The following is a 19,331-nucleotide window of genomic DNA, read 5'->3' as shown; positions in this document are numbered from 1 at the left end:
CAAGATTTAATAATTCAATGTTTAATGTTGGTGGCGATCATGTCGGAGTTAAGTCTCGTAATCCGAGAACCAATCGAAGCCCCGGAGATACGTTGAGCGCTGCGGGCTCTTTTCTTGCACAGCTAATTTTGTACGATCTGATATAAAACAGAAAAGCTGATCAAAACCATTAAGAATTAGCTGGAATAAGCTAACTGACGCAACACTCAGACTACACTCGGCTTCCACCCTAACGCTCGATCACCGGCGATATGGCCGACCTTGACAACAACGAGGAAGTCCCCGCATCATCCAATGCCAATCATAAGAAACGCAGCAGAGTGCAGTTCTCCTGCACGGCCTGCCGATATCGCAAGTATGTAGATTAACCCATCGTTTATTGATATTCCCGGCTCGATAATTAAACTATCTGCTAGGCTGAAATGTGACCGCACACATCCCTGCGACCGATGTACTCGGCGCGGAGACGCCGCGTCATGTACATACGTCGGGCATGGCCCACGTGGTCGCCCATCTCATGCAGCGTCCAATCCATCGCATATCCAGAGTCGAATGCAGCATTTGGAGAATCTGATCCTGTCGTTTGCGCAGCAAAAGAAACAGCAGGATGGAAGTGGCAGTGGCGCCGCTGCCAGCTGGAACGTCACAGATTTCGCAACCGATCCTTCGGTGACAACGGAGGCGGCGGCGGCGGCGGCTCCCTTGGTAGAAGATGATCCGGGGAAGATTTTAAATAATGAGCAGATGGGTACTACTTATGTGGACTCTTCGCATTGGCGGGCGATTCTGGATGATGTATGTTGCTGTTGCTGCTGCTGCTGCTCTGCCCCAATTCGGAATATGGATTGACATTGGAAACAGATTAATGAAGTTAAAAAGTATCTTCACGATGATGATGTCTCTACTGATGATGGGTATCATGAGGAGGCTGATGAAGTACACGATTCATCCAGTCCGGCATTGCTGTTTTATAGCGGTCGTGCCTTGACCAAGGAGGAGCTGATTGCAGACCTCCCAGAGCGGTCTATATCGGATCGTCTAATGGCTCGATTCTTGAACTCAGGAGATCCTACACTAGGTCAGTGACACTTCTATAACCAGCCGATTCGACAGAATTAACATTAGTTGTAGTTATCCTACACTTTCCTACGTTTCAAAGAGAGGTATGCAATCTCTATTGCACATGTCGACTCGAATTTGCTTACTCATACTGTAATAGTACGATCAATTCTGGCTCGAACCGGAAAATGTATCTCTACCATGGCTGGGTCTTTTGTACGCCAGCTTGACCATGTCTGTCGGCATGTATCGCCGCAGCCTCGAGCCTTTACCAGGTGCATTAGGAGACCCCATCGAAATGATCAACCGACTCCAACGAAACTGCTGCCAGTGTCTTATCAGTTCCAACTACACGAAAGTCGGAAAACTGAAAGTCGAAGCACTCTTGATGTACGCAACAACCGAATACTCAAAAAAGGGCAATGCACCCATCAGCGTGTCCCTTATTCTAGGCATTGCCATCAAACTCGCCATGCGCATGGGCTACCATCGCGACCCGAAACATTACAGCAACATATCCGCCTTTGAAGGTGAAATGCGCCGACGGTCGTGGGCTGTGATATGCCAACTCGACGCCCTAACGGCATTTCAAGTCGGAGTTCCCAAACACCTCCAACCCTGGCAGAGCGATACCGAGCTCCCGCATAACCTCTTCGACGAGGACTTTGACGAAAACACTGTAGAACTACCGCCATCCCGCCCAGAATCCGTTCGAACAGTAACAACATACACAATCTCCAAGTCCCGCATCATGGACATGTTTGGCCGAATCTCCGATTTGGCGTACTCACGTAAACCCACCTCGTACGAGGAAATCCTCGAGCTAGACCGCAAGCTCGAAGAAGCGCATGAATCGATGGCGTCGTCCCTGCGCATGAAACCCATGAACCAATCCCTCACCGACGACGAGACCGTGATCATGAAACGATACACGCTGGATGTCCTGTACCAAAAAGCACGGATTGTGCTGCATCGAAAATATCTCACTGAAGCGCACCACGACTCCCGTCTCAATTATTCGCGTTGGGTGTGTATTAATGCCGCAAAGGAAGCCTTGCGTCATCAGCATGAGTTATTCCATGAATCTCAAGTCGGCGGCCGGCTTTACTCGCACCGCTGGTTCTTCACGTCCCTGCAAAACCACGACTTTGTCCTAGCTGCCATGGTGATTTGTCTGGAGCTGGCGAAGAGTAATACCGACGAAGTGAAAACCCGTAAGCAAGGCTACGGCTTCTCTATCGTGCTAGATGGGAGAAGTGAAATGCTCGATGCTTTGGAAAAGTCAAGGGATATCTGGAGGACGAACCTGAAACATTCAGTCGAGGCAAGGAAGGCATTCGATGCGTTGACGATAATGTTGAAAAAGGCCCAATTAGATGACGAGAGAAGGAAACAAGGAGATGGGAATACCGGAAATCCAGAGCAGCCTATAACCAAAACCCGGCAACCAGCCCCCAGGAACACATCGCCCGCTCGAGACGATGATATTGCAATGGGAGAGAGCGCATCAAGCGTCGGATATAGTGGCTCTGATAGACGTGGTATGCTTACACTTTCTTCCCCTTCACTACACCATTAACTTTCCAAACAGATAAATCAACCCCCTCCCATCGCCTCAACACCGGTGGCGTTATCCCGACACCCCCGGTGTCCAATACCAGTACCTCGACGGGCAACGGCATCATAAGACGAACAACCGACCCAGCTAGTCTAGACGCAGCATTGCCGATATATAATCAAGTGCAAGAGCAGCCATTTCAGGAGGTTGACCCATCATTAAGTACTCTTGATGTCATTCAGTCCATGATCGATGCTCCGAGTAATCCTGACTGGGTAAGTGGATATCTCAACACTGCTGTACGCAGTAGTGAATGTAGGGTGGGTGCTAACTACTGAATCATAGCAAGCTTGGGACGGCCACATGCAGGACTTCTATTTTGGGGCTCTGGATCCCCTCTGGGACCCAAGTGTGAGCACGGCTAATGGGAATAATATGGAGAATTCGGAGCAAGAGACGACTGGGTTTCCGCCGTACGAATCTTTGTATTTTACTCCGGGAGAAAGAGGGTAACTAGAATGTTGACTGCTATGGAAAGAGTAGGAGTGGTATACTTATGGAAGCTCAAAAAATTTACATATCAATGGATTTACTTGGAAGATATTTCAGACACTGAAAATCCGTTTCTATTGCTAGTTTGTTGCCATATGTGTAGCCGGCTGTAAAGTGATCTTGCTGTCCATATCCATGCAACTAATCGATCCTTTCATTAACCCTTCAAGGTTCTGGCGTTATTAAACCGCTTGATGCGAGGCTGGCTTTATTCATCGTTCCAAATGCGTTTTGCTTTATGAGAACCATATGCACCGAAAATAAAATGAAAAATTCACAAGAAAAAATAACATCTACGAAAAGGCTCTATATAATGATGGAGGTTCCAGAAATGCAGAGCAGAAAAGATAAAAAGTCTATATAAATAAGAATTTGAAAAGAAAGGCTTCTAAGAAGCCAAATTCGGGCATTCTCCCTGCGCCCGGACGAAGGCACCCGCGAACAGCTCCTGCATAGCGCAGTAGTGAAAGAGGATACCGCCGAGTACAGCAATATGCCATATGTTGTGGCTTGCACCACAGTAGTCAAACCAGCCAGGTAACCAGCGCTCTGGAATTTGAGATGCATAGATAAAGGCGCCAAGACCGTATACTAACAGACTTTTCATCACTGGGGCATAGAAGTACAAGCACCATGTGAAGCTTCTTGTATAGCTCAGTTGCGCAATCGGAGCGAATCCCGTTAGTGCCATGGTGCAGTAGAATGCGACTCTGGCCCATGACATGTTAGGGTGATTAAAAGTTGGGTGCCAGGGAAGGATGACCCCGCCTACCCCAAGAGAGAAGGTAAGAAGGATATAGATCCATCGGGACGTGGGTTCGCAATAGAAGGCTGTATACTCGGTGGTCATGATTGAGGCTGCAACGAGGAAAGAGATTCCCGTGTAATCAACACAGGCGAACCGCTCCATGACTTTCTGATTCGCAATCCCGTTCATTGTGTGCCATATTGTACTGCAGACGAGGCACTTGCATGCAGCGAAGAAGAAGACCGCTGCGATCATTATGTCGGCCTTTGTGCTTAGATCGAAGTTTGGATTCAGCGGGTAAAAGTAGAATGCGACGGATAAGACGATGAATAGACCGATCAAATGCGACCAAATATTCACTAATTCATTGGAGAAAAAGAACATGGATGTCACGCACTCCACCGGGGAGGTCATGAATCGATAACCCTGGTGGATATGCGGGTTGACTCTCCACGGGTGCGGCAGATCTTTATAATGAATTAATCGGTTCGCTTGAGCGAGTTGAATTGCATGGTCGATGCTTTCTCGCAGAGCCTCTTTCGCTCGTCGCGCTCGCCCCATACCTTCATCAACTGCCTCTCTGGCATGACTCAGGCTCGAGTCGACGGCTTTCCATCCGTCATCGAGCGCACCATAAATGCCACCCTCACGGACGAGATGTGACCTTGATTCAATTTCATTCAAAAATGACTCCATCAATCGCATTCCGGCATATGCTTTTTCTCCCAGTGTCTCTTTCGTTGCAAGAGCTTCGTTGTAGCGATCTTCTAATGTTTCGACAAGAATCTTTGCCCTTTTTTTACCACCACCCATCAGTTCGCCCGATGCGGCACAGCATGAGTCACGAACGGCCTCAAGCGCAGCGTAACCTCTACGCATGCTGGCGTCGATCTGCTCCATGTGTGACTTGCGGTATTCTTCGAGCCATTGTAGCCGTCTCTCTAATTCGGCGAGGAAAACTTCGACCTAAAACGATGAGTCAATAAGACCAGTTCAGTCATCATAATATGAGCCACTGACTCTGAGAAACACAGCATCTGCGTCATAGTCACAGGACGACCGTCTCGCATGCTGGAACGAGTGTCGTCTGCGGGAGCGGATCAGGGGTGTGTCTTCGTAGGGAGTTGACGCTGAGGTCGAGGTAGCGCTTTGGAAGGCATCAATTGTCACTGTGCGAGCCTTGCACGCCATCTTTTACGATATCGCAACTAGGTTTGTGTGATTCTTCTTATCGCATGTCGTGATCGTTGAGTCTTGTTGTTGGGGAGGTTGGCACGGCTGAGAAATTGGCGGGTGGGTTGAGAGTATCGGTTCAGCAGTGGTTGCACTTCAGCATCACAATTAGCCGACAGACCAGAAACTGCAGTTGTATGTTGTACGCTGCCCGCTGCAGGATAACAATATCATATCATGTATGTGAGCGAGGAATCGCGAGGGGCAATACTGGCAGGCGCAGACAGACAGGAATGTCGAGAGCCAAGGCGAGGCTTGGCGTCCCCACTCACAGCCATAAATCAAGCCTGAGCGCCTTAGGCTCTTCACATGGGCCGATGCTTCGCTCTAGTTAGTCCGGCAATCGCAACCACGTCGAGTTTGCCTGCAGCAACACAGCATCGATCAAGTTTCTGCGCAACGACCCTTGATATTATTGGATCTGCCCATTCTCGTCGCTTGTTGCGGGCCCCTACACCGAAGCACCTATAGAGCGCGGTATCCTAGCCCGTCGCATCGGTGATTGGCTGGCTCGTCCTTTTCAACATAAGAGAATCATTATTATCACTATCAATTGCTCGCCACCCAACCACAAGGCTCTAGGAATCACTTCTGCTATTCCTCCTCGCTGCTCGCCCGAGGATCGGCTTTACCGTGACCACCCTCTACCGTTCCATCCCCGCCGCCATGGCTGAGGCGAGCACGGTGACAGTCCGTGATATCGTCGCCGATCCAGCCCTGCTGCCCGTCCTGCAAATTAGCGCAGAGGCTCATGGCGAATGCCAAAAGCTGCTGGCCCTTCTCGAGCCAACAAAAACCGTCGACCCTCCGTCTCAAGATACCCTCACCGCCATTTCGAAGCAACAAAAGGTCCTGTTTGCGCTGCTCGCTCAGTTGCGCGGTCTGAACCGTGATGCCATACTCCGAGTGCGCGACACGAAGCAGTCGACTGCAGAGGCTCGTCAGGAAATCGACAGGTTGCATCTTCAGCTACAGAATCTGTATTATGAGCAGAAACATCTGGTGGGGGAGATAGCGGCTTGCGAATCTTACGAGTAAGAGTCCATCTTTATTATCTCCACGATTCTATGCGGTGGTATAAAAAGGACACACGACTAACATACATTCACAACTACAGCCACAAGTACCTGTCTCTTCCACTTATTCCCGTTGAACAATTCCTCGAGTTATTCCCTGAGCATGTCGAAGACGACGAACACGAGCTCATGATCGCCCGCATCAACCATGAACACGCGGAGCGAGAGAAGCTAGAACAGGCAAGGCAAGAGCTTCTGAAGCGAAAGCAGGCTCTCATTGCCGAGAATAAAAAGCGAAAAGACGATTTGGCCAATCTTGACCAGGACTTGGAGCGGTTTATTGATGTAAGATTTTCTATAATTTTGCTTGTGATTTCTAGATATATGTGCTAATGGTTTTATCAGGCTGCAAAACCCATTCAAAAGATTTTCGAAAAGGAATACTGAGGCTCTGTTTCTCTAGGAGCAAACTGAACCCTAGATGGCGAAAAGTGCTTATAGACGGCGTTGTCATATACCGATACCCTAGGAATAATTTGTTGGCATTTATGGGAGTTCATAGTCGCAGTTTGAGGTTTCTTTTGATAATATATTATTGGTTTAAATAATGCGAATCAGAGGCAGCATTTAAAATTGAAGGCATTTTGAATTCTGTCGATATACAACATGACGGTATCGCTAATTTTACAACCTTTCCATCACTTCGCGACCCTCCTCTGTTTCAAATCAGTGACAAATCTTTTCAATTCTCTTATTAATCCCAGAAACAAAGGTACTCCAATTGGCCCAAGTAATGGCAGGTATACTGCTACTTTGTGTTCGTCTGGGAAATACATCTGTCCCACCATACTTTTCTCAAAGAAGCTCTTCTCGGCCTCTTTCTCGGCAATACGCGCACTGGCAAGGGCCGGTTTGAATTTGCCCTCACGAAGAAGCTGACAGGTCAAGGTAAGATGAGATAAAGTAGTAGACACAGAAGACGCAACGGTCACAGGCACAGGAATGGAGGCGAGTGACTGAGTGAGACGAGCAAGAGAGCCCATGGTCGAGGATGCAGAGAGTAGGAGCGTAGCGGCACGAGTGCGGATCAGTGTTTGGAGGCGGAGAGGGAGTGCGGATGGTGTAGCTGGAGTACCTAGCAGGGTAAGGAGCTGGTGAGAAAAGGTCAGGAGTGCGGGCTTGAGAGATTCTTGGGATAAGTGCGATGGGTTCCTGGGGTTGTCGTTGGTATATACTAAAGGTGGATTGACAATTGTAACACCACCCCATTGCGGCACAACCCAGCTTGTAGCTTGACTCTCCTTTACCACTAGCGGTGACTGGGTCGGAGCTGGCACATAGAGAACGAAGTTGATTGTCGGACCACTACCAATACTAGGGCTCAATGGCCATTCGGCGGCGTTGATGAAAGCACTGAGATCCTCCTGCTTCAAAGTCCATTGCCGAGTAGTCTCATCAAACTCTGGACGGGGTGATGTAGGCGAGAATGAAGCATATAGTTGCACCTGAGAGTCGATGGAAAAGTTACTGATTGGCGAAAAGGCGTCAAGCAGCGGAGTCATGAATTCCTGAATCGCGGTCTCGATTTCCCATGAGGATGGTTCAGATCCGGGAGTGAAAAGCGAGAATGAAAGGTGATATGTTTCAGCGTATTTAAAACTCCTAGTGACACGCGAGCTCACAAACTCTGCTAACTCGGGTGATATAGAATGGACTCCGGTTGATTGACCTGTGCCCGGCGATGATGCTAACCCAATATTGCTTTCTTTCAAAATATGCGCAATCGTCGCCTTTTCTTCAATGTAAAGACTTTGAATCTCGTCCGCGATAAATGTCACCAATGGCGAGTTCGACGACGTTGCAGATGGAAGCTGATTCGGTGGGTAGAAAATATCCAGGCGCGGGGAATATGAATGCAGCTCGGACTTGGGCGTTGCTATTTCCTCAGGGACAAGATTCACGACCAAGGCAGCATCTGAATTGCCTTCTATACCAATGTCTAAATTAAATTCGCCGGCATTCTTCACCGCCGTAATTTCTGCGAGTTTGAGGCGGAGATGGTGAACCGGAAACTCGTTCAAATCGTCCAGAGCATGCTGTGTTATTCGCACTAGGTTCTGCGCTTCGGGCAATGGAATTGATGGTGCTCGGAGGATGATTTCTAGCGGATATTCTGGTTTGCATGCCTGTATATATCGTCGTGGGTTAGCTTCCAAGGTGTGAGAAATAGAAATCGACTTCTGCGCACCTTGCCTTCCGCCCAGCTCATCATCTCTTCAAGGGGTAACGAGGCCCGGTAAATTGAAGTAGTCTTCCACCACATAGGAATGCCAAAAAATATAATAACCGCCCAGAATGATAATACCACCTTCGTCCGCGTCCATATAGCATCTGCCCGCTCCGGGGGAAGCGCATGGCTGACCGCAGCAGCAGATTTGGGCACAGCTGTGCTTTTCATTGCAGCGGAATCAACAGCGCCATTCCGACTTGAGAGTTTTTCCGAGGAGGACGGGCCTCCGTTCCTCTCGGACATTGTCATGTCATATCTTCTCTGGGGGGACTATTAGAAGCTTCAGTGGCAGCGGGAGAGCTCAGGGACGGAGGAGAGGTGACTGAAGTGACTGAAGTGACTGAGGTGTCGAGGTGTCGAGGTGTCACCGCGGAGATCCCGCCTGGCTGCACCGAAGCCTCGGATTGGCTGCGGCTGCCGTATATATTGATTGCTCTTTCCTTTACATTCTTGATCATTTCTTTTCTCTCCTGCACGTACTGTAAATTCATATATTCTGAAAATTACTCTTATATTGTTCACTACTTCATTTTGATAATGTCTACTTCAGCTACTCAGATATACGATTTAATAACCATGACTTCAACACACCACGATGTGGAGCAACTCAATTAATATACCACATCTAATTACCGATGTTGGCGAGGAAAAATCGAAGCCTGGAAGATATTCCATGTACAATCGTCCTAGAGCCTTGGGATTTTGATCCAGAGTATGATCATGGATCACAGGTTAATGAAGATTGTGCTCTCTACTTAACAACATGGCTGGCTTCCAGGACGTGACCAAAGTCTTTAAAGACTACAAACAGATGGCAGCAAATATGCGACGATATGGCCTAGACCCACGAGAGCACGTCATTTTAGCTTCACCTTTAAAGACACCAAGGAACAGAAAAGACTACGACTTCTTGAGTTCTTGGTCAAATATACTACTCTATGGGGTTCCTCTCTACCACCGAAGTTATCGATTGCTCGGTAACTGATCTCGTTGGCACAGCACATGGCCATACAGGACCAAGATTGTGGAGCCTGCTAAATAGAGTACTCTGCAAAGTATTATTCGTCGACGAGGCTTACCGCCTGGGGATTAAAGGAGGAACATAGGGAGTTTGCATCGGAAGCCGTCAGCAAGCTGGATGATTGTATGACCAAAGAGCGATACATCCACAAGCTTGTGATGACGTTTGCTTGCTATGAAAATGGAATGAACAAACTCATGAGCACGAATGAAGGATTATGCGGCAGATCTACCGAGATGATATTTCCCAAGATGAAACCCAAAGACTGCCTCTGTCTTTTTCAGAAAAGGCTATGTGAGAAACAGGTTAGGATATCTTGTTCAATGAGAAAGCAGGATCGAGATATGAACATCGATCTATTCAAGGAGCTGGGCGAGACAAAATTGTGGGCAAATGGGAGAATGTAGAAACTGTATCCAAGAGATTAGTCGGCCAGGCGTTTATGAATGAAGTCCCTATTGGTGGGTTACTAGAGGTCACGCTTGAAGATGTCACTAACGCCTTGGAATAGCTCTATCAGCAACGAGTCAAGTAGGATAAGGCTTCGGATACCCAAATTTTTAGAGATATGAAAAGAGTAGTACTGCTACTCTAGATATTGCTTCTATTTTCAATTCTACATCCCCTTGTATTAGTAGCACTTGTGGCATGTACACTGGGTAAGGTAAATTGCTATTGAGCATACCAATGTAATGTCTACATGTAGCTAAGAACTATATCAATTGGTGCATTGCTCAATCATCCAGCATTCTATTTATAAATTCCTAATCTAGCGGCACAGGATCATGCCTGCGGAAACAAGTCTAAAATTTCTTGCAAAAATTGAATGCATGGATCAATCTTCGTCAAGAAAGGCGCCATATGGCTACTTCCAGCGAATTCTTTAACAATCCAGTTTTTGCCGGTACCTGATATCATGCCATACTGCGCAGCCTGGGGAACAGCCTGGTCATCTCCAGTCACGATGTAAGCACAGCGGCCGTCATAATCCGCTTCAGCCCAGGCCGGAGGCGGTTGCTCTGATGTAAAAGCCAAATTGGAATGTGGCTTTAACTGTGCAGCCATCTGGTTTGCAAGATCTGGGTCTACATCAGCTGCAAATGTTTTTACCGGGTCGTCTGCAATATTGACTCCCTTCTCGGGCTAAATGAAGAAAATGACGAGGTGTTAGTCTTTGTATTTAGTACTTACGAAGTCGTTTAGACGGTGAGTATCTCGGAGAAATTAATTGCATACCTGATCAAGCAGAATCCAGCCTGGCAGATTTCCACCTTGCATACCGGCACAGCTGAGTCCTTGAGGAATTAGAAATGCTCCTATGCATATCAACCCCAAAACACCGCCGGCCTGGCCCTTTCGGACACGCTCGGTTTTTGAAAACCCGCTGACAGCAGCGCTTCCGGGCATAGAAGCATAGGAATGCATGAATAAGACAACATCCCGGCCTTCACCCTCAACAAGAGGCTGAATAACCTCGCCGCGGATAACTTTCGCATCACGCTCACAGCTCGCGTTCAAGTTGTCGGTTGGGTCAAAGGATGGATACGAGGCATAATGAACTGGAAACCCTTCTTTCTCCAAGGCATGGAGGAATAAGCCGTAAGAAGCTTTCGGAAGCCAGGCTCCAGGAACGAAAATAACTGTTGGTTTAGGCATAACTCAGGTTCAATAATGGTGAGCGGTATACCCACAATATTAACTTTGATTGTAGAAGGGATTCAAGCGAATTTATAACATGTGATTATATATAAGCATCTAATATGAAAGTCGGAATAGCGGGCTCAAATCAAAAGGAAAACCGAGATCCTTATAACGGACAGCTGAACCAAAAGTTGGCCCGGCTTGTCTGTAACCATTCCTTTGTTCAATCATAGATGAGCGGGGCCAACAAAAAGGATTCCCTCACCAAAAAGTTCGCGCATGCAGAAACTTCATAATAGAGAGTAGTAATAAACCATAATCAGGCAACGACCTGGAACGATTATTCACTTTAAACTAGATATGTAAAAATTTTCTCGCTGTTACAGCCGTGTCTACCGCCCACTTGGACCCTTCCATCTCACAACCACATAAGACCTGTCAAGAGTATGTGGAATTTACACTCAAGATCATGGAACTCGAAGCCAGAGATAGGTGAGTTGCAAGGGTGCATTTAGAACATTTGAAGCCGATTGGTCCAAAGAAAGACCACTCCAAGGGTCGTATCTCTTCTTATATTAGAAGATTATGTTTGGATTTTTATAATTGTGATATAGATAATTAAAAAATATTGGTAAAGTCAGTCCAGCCAGTACCACGATACAACAATAATTGCCGCTAAGGTTAATATTTCTAAGCCATTTCTAAACCCATTTAGAGACGCTTGAGCGTAACGCCTAGAAATCGAGGCTCAACAGAAATTGCTCTCCCCTTGCAATCTAACGTAAAGGCAATATCATCAAGGGCAACATTTCCGTAAGAGAGTGAGTCAGCAGATGCCCAACTCGAGCACGGTTCGACAATAGTACCAGGAGTAGTATCGGGTGATTCGTCCGGTGCCTGTTCCTGGAAAACAGCACGGTAATACACGTTTTGAGTTCCATTTTTGAGACCAGACTGAATTCCAGTAGGGTAGAGGGCGATATCCAGCGGCGTGTCTGGATCAGAACCGCTAGCCACGTTGTAAATGGCCGAGACCTCTGTACTGTTATAAATCCAATCCGAGACAACGAGCCCTGTCCTATTTGCCTGCGTATTAATCTTGATTGAAGCATTAAGGGCTGGATTGGAGTAAGTCCCTGCCAGATTGTTTTGTGCTTCTTCTTGAGCTGCCAATCGCAGCGCAGGCATAAAATTTTGCAACACCACTTCTATAAGTGCTTCCATAACCTCAATATTAGCGGGTCCCCCGGCAGTGAGGGTCACTCCAAAATCGAGGTCGGGCGACAAGACGAGGAGAGCCCCATAGAGACCGACTCCTCCATTTTTGGTGTAGAGATCGATGGTTTGGTTCGGCAAAAGCGGAACGCGCTCTATCTCCCAAGGTGCGCCGACTGACTCTATAAGAGAAGATGTGTGGGTACGCGGAGTCAACCAACGGCGGGTTAGGGACGCGGACAAGATTGATGATTTCAGAATTGATCGCCCAATAGCCGAGAGATCCGATGGAGTTGAATAAACTCCTCCAGCCCTGAGAAATTCCGATAGTCAGTAATCGAGAAATCACAGACGAATACCAATGCCCGACCCAGGTTACCTACGGAGCGTTCTCTCCCAAGTCGTAATTCCACCAACTTTCCTCAGGACTAACTGGAATGACAGACGGAGTCCCATTTTTCGGTATAGACAGGCTTGTCCCTGGCAAATTCAGACGGTTCACGAAATCGTTTGTGAATAAGTCATCGAAGGAGATTCCGGTGATAGTCTCAAGAGCATACCCCAGAATTCGGAATGCAACGTTTGAGTAGATTGGTGTTTTCGATGATGTGAAAACGGGTCGCCGCTGCAAATAGTTTTCGAAAAAGTCTATTGTAATTAGTGACAAGGAAAAAAGAAAGAAATCAAAGGGAATGAGATTGTAAAATTGAATATATTTACCTGTTCTGTCACACGGTCTGCTTGCTTCTCCCAGCCCACAAGGTACCGTTTCGGTTGGTGGAGGGAGATCTAATTCTGAGAGAGTATTGGGGGGAAGGACAAGTAAAGCCTCCGAGGGTGTTGAATCTATGATTGTCAGCAAGGAAGAAGTCCATAAAACTATACATTCTATAAGGCAATATTAAAGACTCACAATCACGCCCGATCCCTCCAAGATGGCTTGCTAGCTCACCAATGGTGATATCCCTCCATAGAGGCTGTAAAATACCAGTCGAAGTTTCTGCATCCTGGGCAAGCTCGGGTACGAAATTCGTGATCGCATCATTGAAGTGAATGTCACCGTCTTCAATCAACCACAAATATATGAACAGGAGTTTTGATACGCTGCCAATTCGGTACACAGTGTTGCCATCAACGCTGCTGGTGCCAACCTGTCCGACTGGGGCTGCATAATGGTATTCGAAAAGAACGCTCTCCTCGTGGGTCGAATAGGCTTGGACTGAGAACGAGGTCGAATTGACCGTCGCTAGTTGATCGTGTAACAGCTCGTGGATGAGATAAGTTACATTCCTCTTCGCTGTATGAACGGCCGTGCTGTTCGAAGGAGCACGAGCCGATGGGAGATCAAATCCAAGAAATGGGCAATTGGGGGTTGCGCTGCCCAAAGATGCCCAAAAAATGACCAAAAAAGGCAATATGATAGACCTGAAAAGCATTTTGATAATAATTTATGTTTGTTTCCGCACGAATTGGAGGAGTCCCTAAGGGGGTCTTGCACGAAGCAGCCGCCAAGTAACTGGGGAACTCTCCCACGATTTATATGCTTTGCACGGCAGAGAGCTCATATTGCGGTACACTGTTACAGCTGCCTACTTCAAAATGCTGGGTCTAGTTGGGGCTCAGATGTTGATCAAGATAGGAAGTCGGGGCTAAGGAAGTTGTTCCTCGCGGTGGGCCCCTTAAGCCCGAACGCTGCTGCCTTCCATTGGCTGTCTCGTCTATTCTTCGTCCTCTATTTTTATTTAATCTCACGACGAATTATTATTAATACTCTCTATACCTCACAGTTCAACTCCTAAAGTGGTATACAGGTCGTAATTCATATCCATTGAATTTCATTCGTTTCTCGCTTATACGACAACGGGAATGACGCGTTGTTCTATTCCTGATTGGAAATGCCAAAGGTTCTCTCTATCTTGAGCTGAAATTCAGAATTCGCCCACTTTGAACGCTATGTGGGCATCAAGTATAGCCCCTGTGCCGTTCTGCACGGCACTCACAGCTTCTGGAAGAAGCCTTTCGAGGTCTTCTACAGTCCTCGCACTCGCTGCCCACAGCTGCCCGCCTGCTCCGTCCTTCGCAATCGCTGCGTAATCCGGCGATGGTTCAAAGGAGATATTCAGCTCTTCATTAGAGATTTGAGATCCAAGACCGTTTGGGTGTACCAAAAGGAGAGACTTTCTCGGAGCTTGCCATCCTGCAGACTGTCAGCACGGCAATGAAACTTTAATGGGAAGCCGTACCTTTGTTATTGATGACTATTGTTAGAACGGGAATGCCATATCTTCGCGAGATCCAATAAACACTACTTGGAACGCTAAACAGAAATGTGCCGTCTCCTACTATCTGGCAAACGAATCCTTTGCCTCTGACATCCTGGACAGCTATCCCAATTCCCAAGGCGCCACCACCTGACCAGCCCAATCCACCACCGCCGCAATTAATCCATGACCCTGGAAGTGTGGCCTGGATCTGATTGGCTACGAGCACTGTGTTGGTTACTGCTTCGATACACCAGATCGTGTCTGGAGGGCACCACTTGCGTACCATCGAAGTCAGACAGGAGGTTGTGAAAGACCCATCTTTACCAGCAGTGGCCAAGTTAGCGATATTGCTCAATCTTCTATTATGAAATTCACCCAAAGAATTCCATCTATCGATGTAAATAGGCCCAGCGAGTTTAGATAACAATTCATCATTGCTGTCAATATACGAGCATAGTTGGGAAAAAGCCGTGTAGCCGTCTGCTCTATAGCGCAATATGGCATTTATGTAGAATAATGGCATCTGCTGCTTCAGAGGGTCGATATCAATATGAACGATCTTGGCATCTGGTCTGGGTTGACACTTTGTTGGTATCCATGGGACATCACAATCGACAACAAGAATGACATCGGACTCTTTTATGCTCTCGTCAACGCCAAATCGCAACCCCAGCCAGGCCCGGTGATCAGCAGGGAAGCACATGTCGCTTCCTCCAGTATCCAGGACACGTAACCCTTTTATCCTGTCTGCTAATTTTACCAACTCACCTACTGCCCGATGATCTCTACCACTGTAACCTGTTACTACCAATGGATTCTCTGCATTGACGAGTAGATTGCAGATCGATTTAACTCCAGACTCAGAAAGATATGTTGGTTCAACCGGACTCCAGACCGCCTGGTTCAATTTATATGGCTCCAAGGTGTCCTCCATTACTTCCCGCGCGCCCATCAGATACACGGGTCCCTTAGGCTCACTCATCGCAAATGACAATGCGCGGTTCACCATTTGTTTTATATTCTTCCCCGTTCTGATTTCCGCGGTATACCTACAATATTGCGCAACAATTGCTCGCTGATCCGGGATGTCTTGTATCCAATGTATATACTCTGTACGGGATCCGCGCATTTCACCCTCAGCTGTGAAAGGAGATAGACCAGCGAATATCAGGACTGGGGCTCGACCACAGGATGCATTGTGGATAGCCGCACCAAGACCTTGCGTACCGACGTCGACGTGTACAATTACGCACTGAGGCTTGTTCGTGAAACGAGCATAACCATCGGCCATGGACAGCGCAACCATCTATCCTCTGACAGTCAATATCGTCCAGCTTTTAGAATCTTGACAACGCAATTATACCTCATTTGGACAGGTAATTATTTTTGGAAATTTCTTGGGTGAATTCCTTTGGCCTTTGGCAATGGACTCCATAATACTAGGATGATCGGATCCTAGATTTACGAAGCATCTTGTGATTCCCGCCTTATGAATGATTTTAAGTTTGCAGTTTATATTATTGGAAAAGCAAGACGAACCTCCCATAATGATTCAAAAAATGCATCTGATGTCGTATATGCCCTATCCAGAATATTCTATGTCAGTATACACAGTCATTATGGGGAATACATGACTACAAGACAGCTTTATCTCACATATTACCGTTTTCGTATTTCGAATGTGCAACGGATGCGATGTAAATGTACTGGATCAAGGAACAGCTGAAGACGTTATTGCTTCAAAGTAATCAATTTCTGCAACATTCGAATACTTGACAAGCTTCTCAGACCTTATTTTGACCTTGGCCTAGATCATCTTGTTTATTACCCCTCATTTCCACCGGATGAAAACACCCGACTGTTCTACATGCGGAGCTCTTTCCGAGTCCGATCTTGTACGTATGCAGGAACCGGGATCGACCCGAAGTATGTGGGGGTTGGGGAAACAAAGCATTGTCCTCATTGCATACTCCCAGGGGATAAAATAGCCTCAATATGACATCCTTAGATGTATGCAGTAACCTTGGATACAGCTGCTACAGCTACGTGAAAACCACGAGATAAAACACCGAAAAAGCAATATATCCTACAAGGTTTCGATGGATCGACATCAAGGGCGGCCGGTTTCCTCTGGAGACACGGAGAAATGTCCTAAAGATAAAAGACAGCATCTAGAAGACAGTCCTTCTAATAACAGTATGTCTCAGCTAAAAGTCGATAAACACGGTGTCGTACTCGTTCCTCAGCCAAGCGATCACGTGGAAGACCCTCTAGTAAGATACCTCTGGTATTCTGAATATTTTCAGACTGACGATTATAAGAATTGGCCATACTTTCAAAAAGTTTATGTTGTTGGGCTGGTTTCGATGCTTGGATTCATGGCGCAAGGTGACTACTAGTTGAATTTGGTGATGATGTTGCTCTTGTATCTGACAAAAATAGTGAGTGCCTCTCTTGCAAATCCGGCCTTCAACGAGTTAGCCAAGAATCTCCATGTCAGTATTCAGCAAGCTTCGTATTGCACGACTGTGTGGATTCTATTTGCTGGGGTCACGCCTATGTTTATGGCACCTTTTGCGAATGTTTATGGTAGAAGAAATCTTTTTGTGGTGCGTTTCTCTAACTTTATATGGTGGATAAATACTCACAAAGGTTCAGGTGTTCACCCTCATAGCAGCTGCAGCGAATATCGGGTCAGCAGGTGCAAAATCATACGGAGGGCTGGTTGTTGGAAGAATATTTAACGGTATAGGATCAAGCGTACCATTAGGTTTTGGGGCTGCGATAGTACATCGTTTCCAAGTCATTCTTTTTCTTGTACTTGGCTAATATATTCTAGATCTGCGATCTATTTTATCAGGGCCAGCGAGGCTTTTACATGGGCATATACGTACTGGCCGTGACAAATGGACCACATATTTCTCCCATTTTTGGTGGCTATGTAAGCCAGAACCTGGGCTGGAGATGGTGTTTCTGGATCCCGGCAATAATTCAGGGTGCGCTCTGGGTCCTGGTTGTCTTTACGCTTCCAGAAACACTTTTCTCGCGACAGAGCCACAATCGCCCCGAGAAACGTTCCTATACGTCCAAATTGCTCTTCACTGGCAGAATTTTGGACCGTAAGATTCATCTGTCAGATTACGCTTTCTCTTTCCGAATGACCAAATATGCTGCTATAACAATTCCTTGCATTTACTACATGACTGGCAATGGGTACGGAAGCACCATCTTTGCAGTGACAGGATCCCACATTAGTTCAAACGTGTATGGATTTGACACCAAGCAAACTGGCCTATTCATGGGTATCCCTCTTACTATTGGTTGCATGATAGGAGAAGCAGCTGCAGGTTGGATCAGCGATTTGATTGTTAATTTGTATGCTCGACGACATGGGGGCGTTGCAAAACCTGAAGTTCGCCTGTTTCTACTTCCTCTATGCCCTATCATGGCCGTCGGTACTGCGACATACGGGTACTGTATTCAACTCCACCGTCCATGGATTGAGTCTTCTGTTTGTATGGCTGTCGCGGGATTGGGCTGTCAGCTCGGAAATACTGTGGTCTACACATATTGCACGGACTCATACAAGCCTCAGTCTGGAGAAGTCGGGGCTATTATCAATTTATTCAAATCAAGTATGGCCCCCCCTCTTTCATCAGCTGGGAAATGCAGAACTAATGAGTCGCTCTTTAGTTTTTGCCTTCAATGTTGGGTTTTATGCGCTTCCGTTCAGTAACCGGAATGGTTACGATGTGGCATTTGCTGTAGTTGCTGCGATTAATTTGTCAACTATTCTTCCCCTCGTTTTCATGCTTTTCAAAGGCGAGAAGATCCGAGAAAAGCAGGGTATACCAGCCGAACATGAGAGTATATGAAGTGCAGTGATAAAGATCGGAGTCTTGGTCAATTAAAATTTGTTCAACTTTATTGACACCCATTATACCCTTCAGGCTCAGGGATACATTATTACTTGAAGCAGAGATGCAGAGGAAATTGGACCTGATAAATGTATAAAATTTTGTGCATTTAGGACGAAATAGTTTAATATCATCTATTATACATACCCTACAATGTACTTGTCTACATTGCCGCGAGGAGGTAAGAATATTCGTTTATCCCCTTGAAGATTTCAGTTTGGTAATAAAGCTTTCTTCGTCTTATAACAATGAAATCTCAACTTTATTGTCAAACTTAAGCTTCTCATAAAAGGGAAGAGTCTCGGAACCCCTTTTGTTTTCTTTGCCACAAAACGTAGCCTTATTGCTAGTGGCAAGAGTAACAGGGCGATGATTGCCTATTGATCAATTCAGAGACACCCTTAATCACAATTACATGCGCCCTAATCACGCTGAAATACGAACTAGACAGTCTATATCATTCTATACCCAGCAATTATTCCAAATACCGGACGCGCTCTCTTCCTATTGGACTAATAAGACAAGCCTGGGGAATGCGGGGAAGTGGAGGGCCTGCCGGCATCAGGAGCTTGGAAGTACCGAGATCAGACGCCATCAAGTGATGCAGGCATATATAGGCTCTATTTCTGGCCTCTCCACCCGGAGCTGCCCCCTTCAATAGCATACACGGGCGCAGCGACTCGGAAGTCTTCCTGCGCATCGGACCCATTTCCGGAACTCGTCTACTTGCATGGCATGCCGGCATGGAGTCTACCCTGAGCGCTGCGACAGCCACGACTCAGCTGGACAACGAGGCGCTTGCTGAGACGGAATACCA

The 19,331-nt window shown here is 46.8% G+C and overlaps 9 protein-coding genes across 9 annotated transcripts; 4 read left to right on the top strand and 5 right to left on the bottom strand.

Annotated features, from left to right (window-relative positions):
• The first annotated feature begins 137 nt into the window (after positions 1-137).
• BGW36DRAFT_317045 (uncharacterized protein) lies at positions 138-3,229 on the top strand. Its single transcript, XM_046212573.1, has 7 exons — positions 138-355; positions 417-795; positions 862-1,078; positions 1,132-1,163; positions 1,220-2,600; positions 2,651-2,892; positions 2,963-3,229. The coding sequence occupies exons 1-7, from the start codon at positions 252-254 to the stop codon at positions 3,128-3,130; spliced, it is 2,523 nt and encodes an 840-aa protein (XP_046074535.1). The 5' UTR covers positions 138-251; the 3' UTR covers positions 3,131-3,229.
• Positions 3,230-5,490, bottom strand: BGW36DRAFT_317044 (hemolysin-III related-domain-containing protein). Its single transcript, XM_046212572.1, has 2 exons — positions 4,938-5,490; positions 3,230-4,883 (listed from the first exon to the last, which is right to left on the bottom strand). The coding sequence occupies exons 1-2, from the start codon at positions 5,106-5,108 to the stop codon at positions 3,558-3,560; spliced, it is 1,497 nt and encodes a 498-aa protein (XP_046074534.1). The 5' UTR covers positions 5,109-5,490; the 3' UTR covers positions 3,230-3,557.
• BGW36DRAFT_375083 (Fms-interacting protein-domain-containing protein) lies at positions 5,469-6,803 on the top strand. The gene is made up of 3 exons (XM_046215724.1): positions 5,469-6,184; positions 6,268-6,511; positions 6,572-6,803. Exons 1-3 carry the CDS (start codon positions 5,817-5,819, stop codon positions 6,611-6,613), a joined length of 654 nt encoding a protein of 217 aa, XP_046074533.1. The 5' UTR covers positions 5,469-5,816; the 3' UTR covers positions 6,614-6,803.
• Positions 6,804-6,864: 61 nt separating this feature from the next.
• BGW36DRAFT_293094 (putative GPI transamidase component PIG-S) lies at positions 6,865-8,624 on the bottom strand (the record flags this gene model as incomplete). Its single annotated transcript, XM_046210965.1, has 2 exons — positions 6,865-8,352; positions 8,415-8,624. The coding sequence occupies 2 exons, from the start codon at positions 8,622-8,624 to the stop codon at positions 6,865-6,867; spliced, it is 1,698 nt and encodes a 565-aa protein (XP_046074532.1).
• An 898-nt stretch (positions 8,625-9,522) lies between these two features.
• BGW36DRAFT_136754 (uncharacterized protein) lies at positions 9,523-10,039 on the top strand. The gene is made up of 2 exons (XM_046209403.1): positions 9,523-9,938; positions 9,989-10,039. Exon 1 carries the CDS (start codon positions 9,603-9,605, stop codon positions 9,882-9,884), a length of 282 nt encoding a protein of 93 aa, XP_046074531.1. The 5' UTR covers positions 9,523-9,602; the 3' UTR covers positions 9,885-9,938; positions 9,989-10,039.
• Positions 10,040-10,260: 221 nt separating this feature from the next.
• BGW36DRAFT_395834 (Alpha/beta hydrolase fold-1) lies at positions 10,261-11,133 on the bottom strand (the record flags this gene model as incomplete). The annotated part of the gene is made up of 2 exons (XM_046218090.1): positions 10,261-10,620; positions 10,714-11,133. 2 exons carry the CDS (start codon positions 11,131-11,133, stop codon positions 10,261-10,263), a joined length of 780 nt encoding a protein of 259 aa, XP_046074530.1.
• Positions 11,134-11,668: 535 nt separating this feature from the next.
• On the bottom strand, positions 11,669-13,948 carry BGW36DRAFT_338681 (beta-lactamase/transpeptidase-like protein). The gene is made up of 4 exons (XM_046213020.1): positions 13,247-13,948; positions 13,054-13,179; positions 12,717-12,981; positions 11,669-12,646 (listed from the first exon to the last, which is right to left on the bottom strand). The coding sequence occupies exons 1-4, from the start codon at positions 13,767-13,769 to the stop codon at positions 11,830-11,832; spliced, it is 1,731 nt and encodes a 576-aa protein (XP_046074529.1). The 5' UTR covers positions 13,770-13,948; the 3' UTR covers positions 11,669-11,829.
• Positions 13,949-14,095: 147 nt separating this feature from the next.
• Positions 14,096-16,432, bottom strand: BGW36DRAFT_447651 (thiamine pyrophosphate enzyme, N-terminal TPP binding domain-containing protein; the record flags this gene model as incomplete). The annotated part of the gene is made up of 5 exons (XM_046221726.1): positions 14,096-14,530; positions 14,577-15,903; positions 15,961-16,083; positions 16,137-16,162; positions 16,399-16,432. The coding sequence occupies 5 exons, from the start codon at positions 16,430-16,432 to the stop codon at positions 14,262-14,264; spliced, it is 1,779 nt and encodes a 592-aa protein (XP_046074528.1). The 3' UTR covers positions 14,096-14,261.
• A 363-nt stretch (positions 16,433-16,795) lies between these two features.
• On the top strand, positions 16,796-18,557 carry BGW36DRAFT_459926 (major facilitator superfamily domain-containing protein; the record flags this gene model as incomplete). Its single annotated transcript, XM_046222071.1, has 6 exons — positions 16,796-16,870; positions 16,919-16,985; positions 17,040-17,206; positions 17,256-17,384; positions 17,437-18,232; positions 18,291-18,557. The coding sequence occupies 6 exons, from the start codon at positions 16,796-16,798 to the stop codon at positions 18,470-18,472; spliced, it is 1,416 nt and encodes a 471-aa protein (XP_046074527.1). The 3' UTR covers positions 18,473-18,557.
• Positions 18,558-19,331: the final 774 nt, after the last annotated feature.

Source organism: Talaromyces proteolyticus (genome assembly GCF_021365285.1).
Source record: "Talaromyces proteolyticus strain PMI_201 chromosome Unknown BGW36scaffold_4, whole genome shotgun sequence".
NCBI classification, from domain to species: Eukaryota; Fungi; Ascomycota; class Eurotiomycetes; order Eurotiales; family Trichocomaceae; genus Talaromyces; species Talaromyces proteolyticus.
Note: the sequence above shows the minus strand (reverse complement) of the source record. Positions and strands in the feature narration are given on the sequence as shown.

What these genes read in the sequence shown, in the direction of transcription:
- BGW36DRAFT_317045 (XM_046212573.1), top strand. Translation starts at nt 252, where the DNA reads ATGGCCGACCTTGACAACAACGAGGAAGTCCCCGCATCATCCAATGCC. An exon ending in GGCGGGCGATTCTGGATGAT is followed by an intron (nt 796 to 861) that starts GTATGTTGCTGT and finishes CATTGGAAACAG; the next exon opens with ATTAATGAAGTTAAAAAGTA. An exon ending in TTCCTACGTTTCAAAGAGAG is followed by an intron (nt 1,164 to 1,219) that starts GTATGCAATCTC and finishes ATACTGTAATAG; the next exon opens with TACGATCAATTCTGGCTCGA.
- BGW36DRAFT_317044 (XM_046212572.1), bottom strand. Translation starts at nt 5,108, where the DNA reads ATGGCGTGCAAGGCTCGCACAGTGACAATTGATGCCTTCCAAAGCGCT. An exon ending in CAGATGCTGTGTTTCTCAGA is followed by an intron (nt 4,884 to 4,937) that starts GTCAGTGGCTCA and finishes TCATCGTTTTAG; the next exon opens with GTCGAAGTTTTCCTCGCCGA.
- BGW36DRAFT_375083 (XM_046215724.1), top strand. Translation starts at nt 5,817, where the DNA reads ATGGCTGAGGCGAGCACGGTGACAGTCCGTGATATCGTCGCCGATCCA. An exon ending in GCGGCTTGCGAATCTTACGA is followed by an intron (nt 6,185 to 6,267) that starts GTAAGAGTCCAT and finishes TCACAACTACAG; the next exon opens with CCACAAGTACCTGTCTCTTC. An exon ending in ACTTGGAGCGGTTTATTGAT is followed by an intron (nt 6,512 to 6,571) that starts GTAAGATTTTCT and finishes TGGTTTTATCAG; the next exon opens with GCTGCAAAACCCATTCAAAA.
- BGW36DRAFT_136754 (XM_046209403.1), top strand. Translation starts at nt 9,603, where the DNA reads ATGACCAAAGAGCGATACATCCACAAGCTTGTGATGACGTTTGCTTGC.
- BGW36DRAFT_338681 (XM_046213020.1), bottom strand. Translation starts at nt 13,769, where the DNA reads ATGCTTTTCAGGTCTATCATATTGCCTTTTTTGGTCATTTTTTGGGCA. An exon ending in TGGAGGGATCGGGCGTGATT is followed by an intron (nt 13,180 to 13,246) that starts GTGAGTCTTTAA and finishes TGACAATCATAG; the next exon opens with ATTCAACACCCTCGGAGGCT. An exon ending in GACTTGGGAGAGAACGCTCC is followed by an intron (nt 12,647 to 12,716) that starts GTAGGTAACCTG and finishes GGAATTTCTCAG; the next exon opens with GGCTGGAGGAGTTTATTCAA.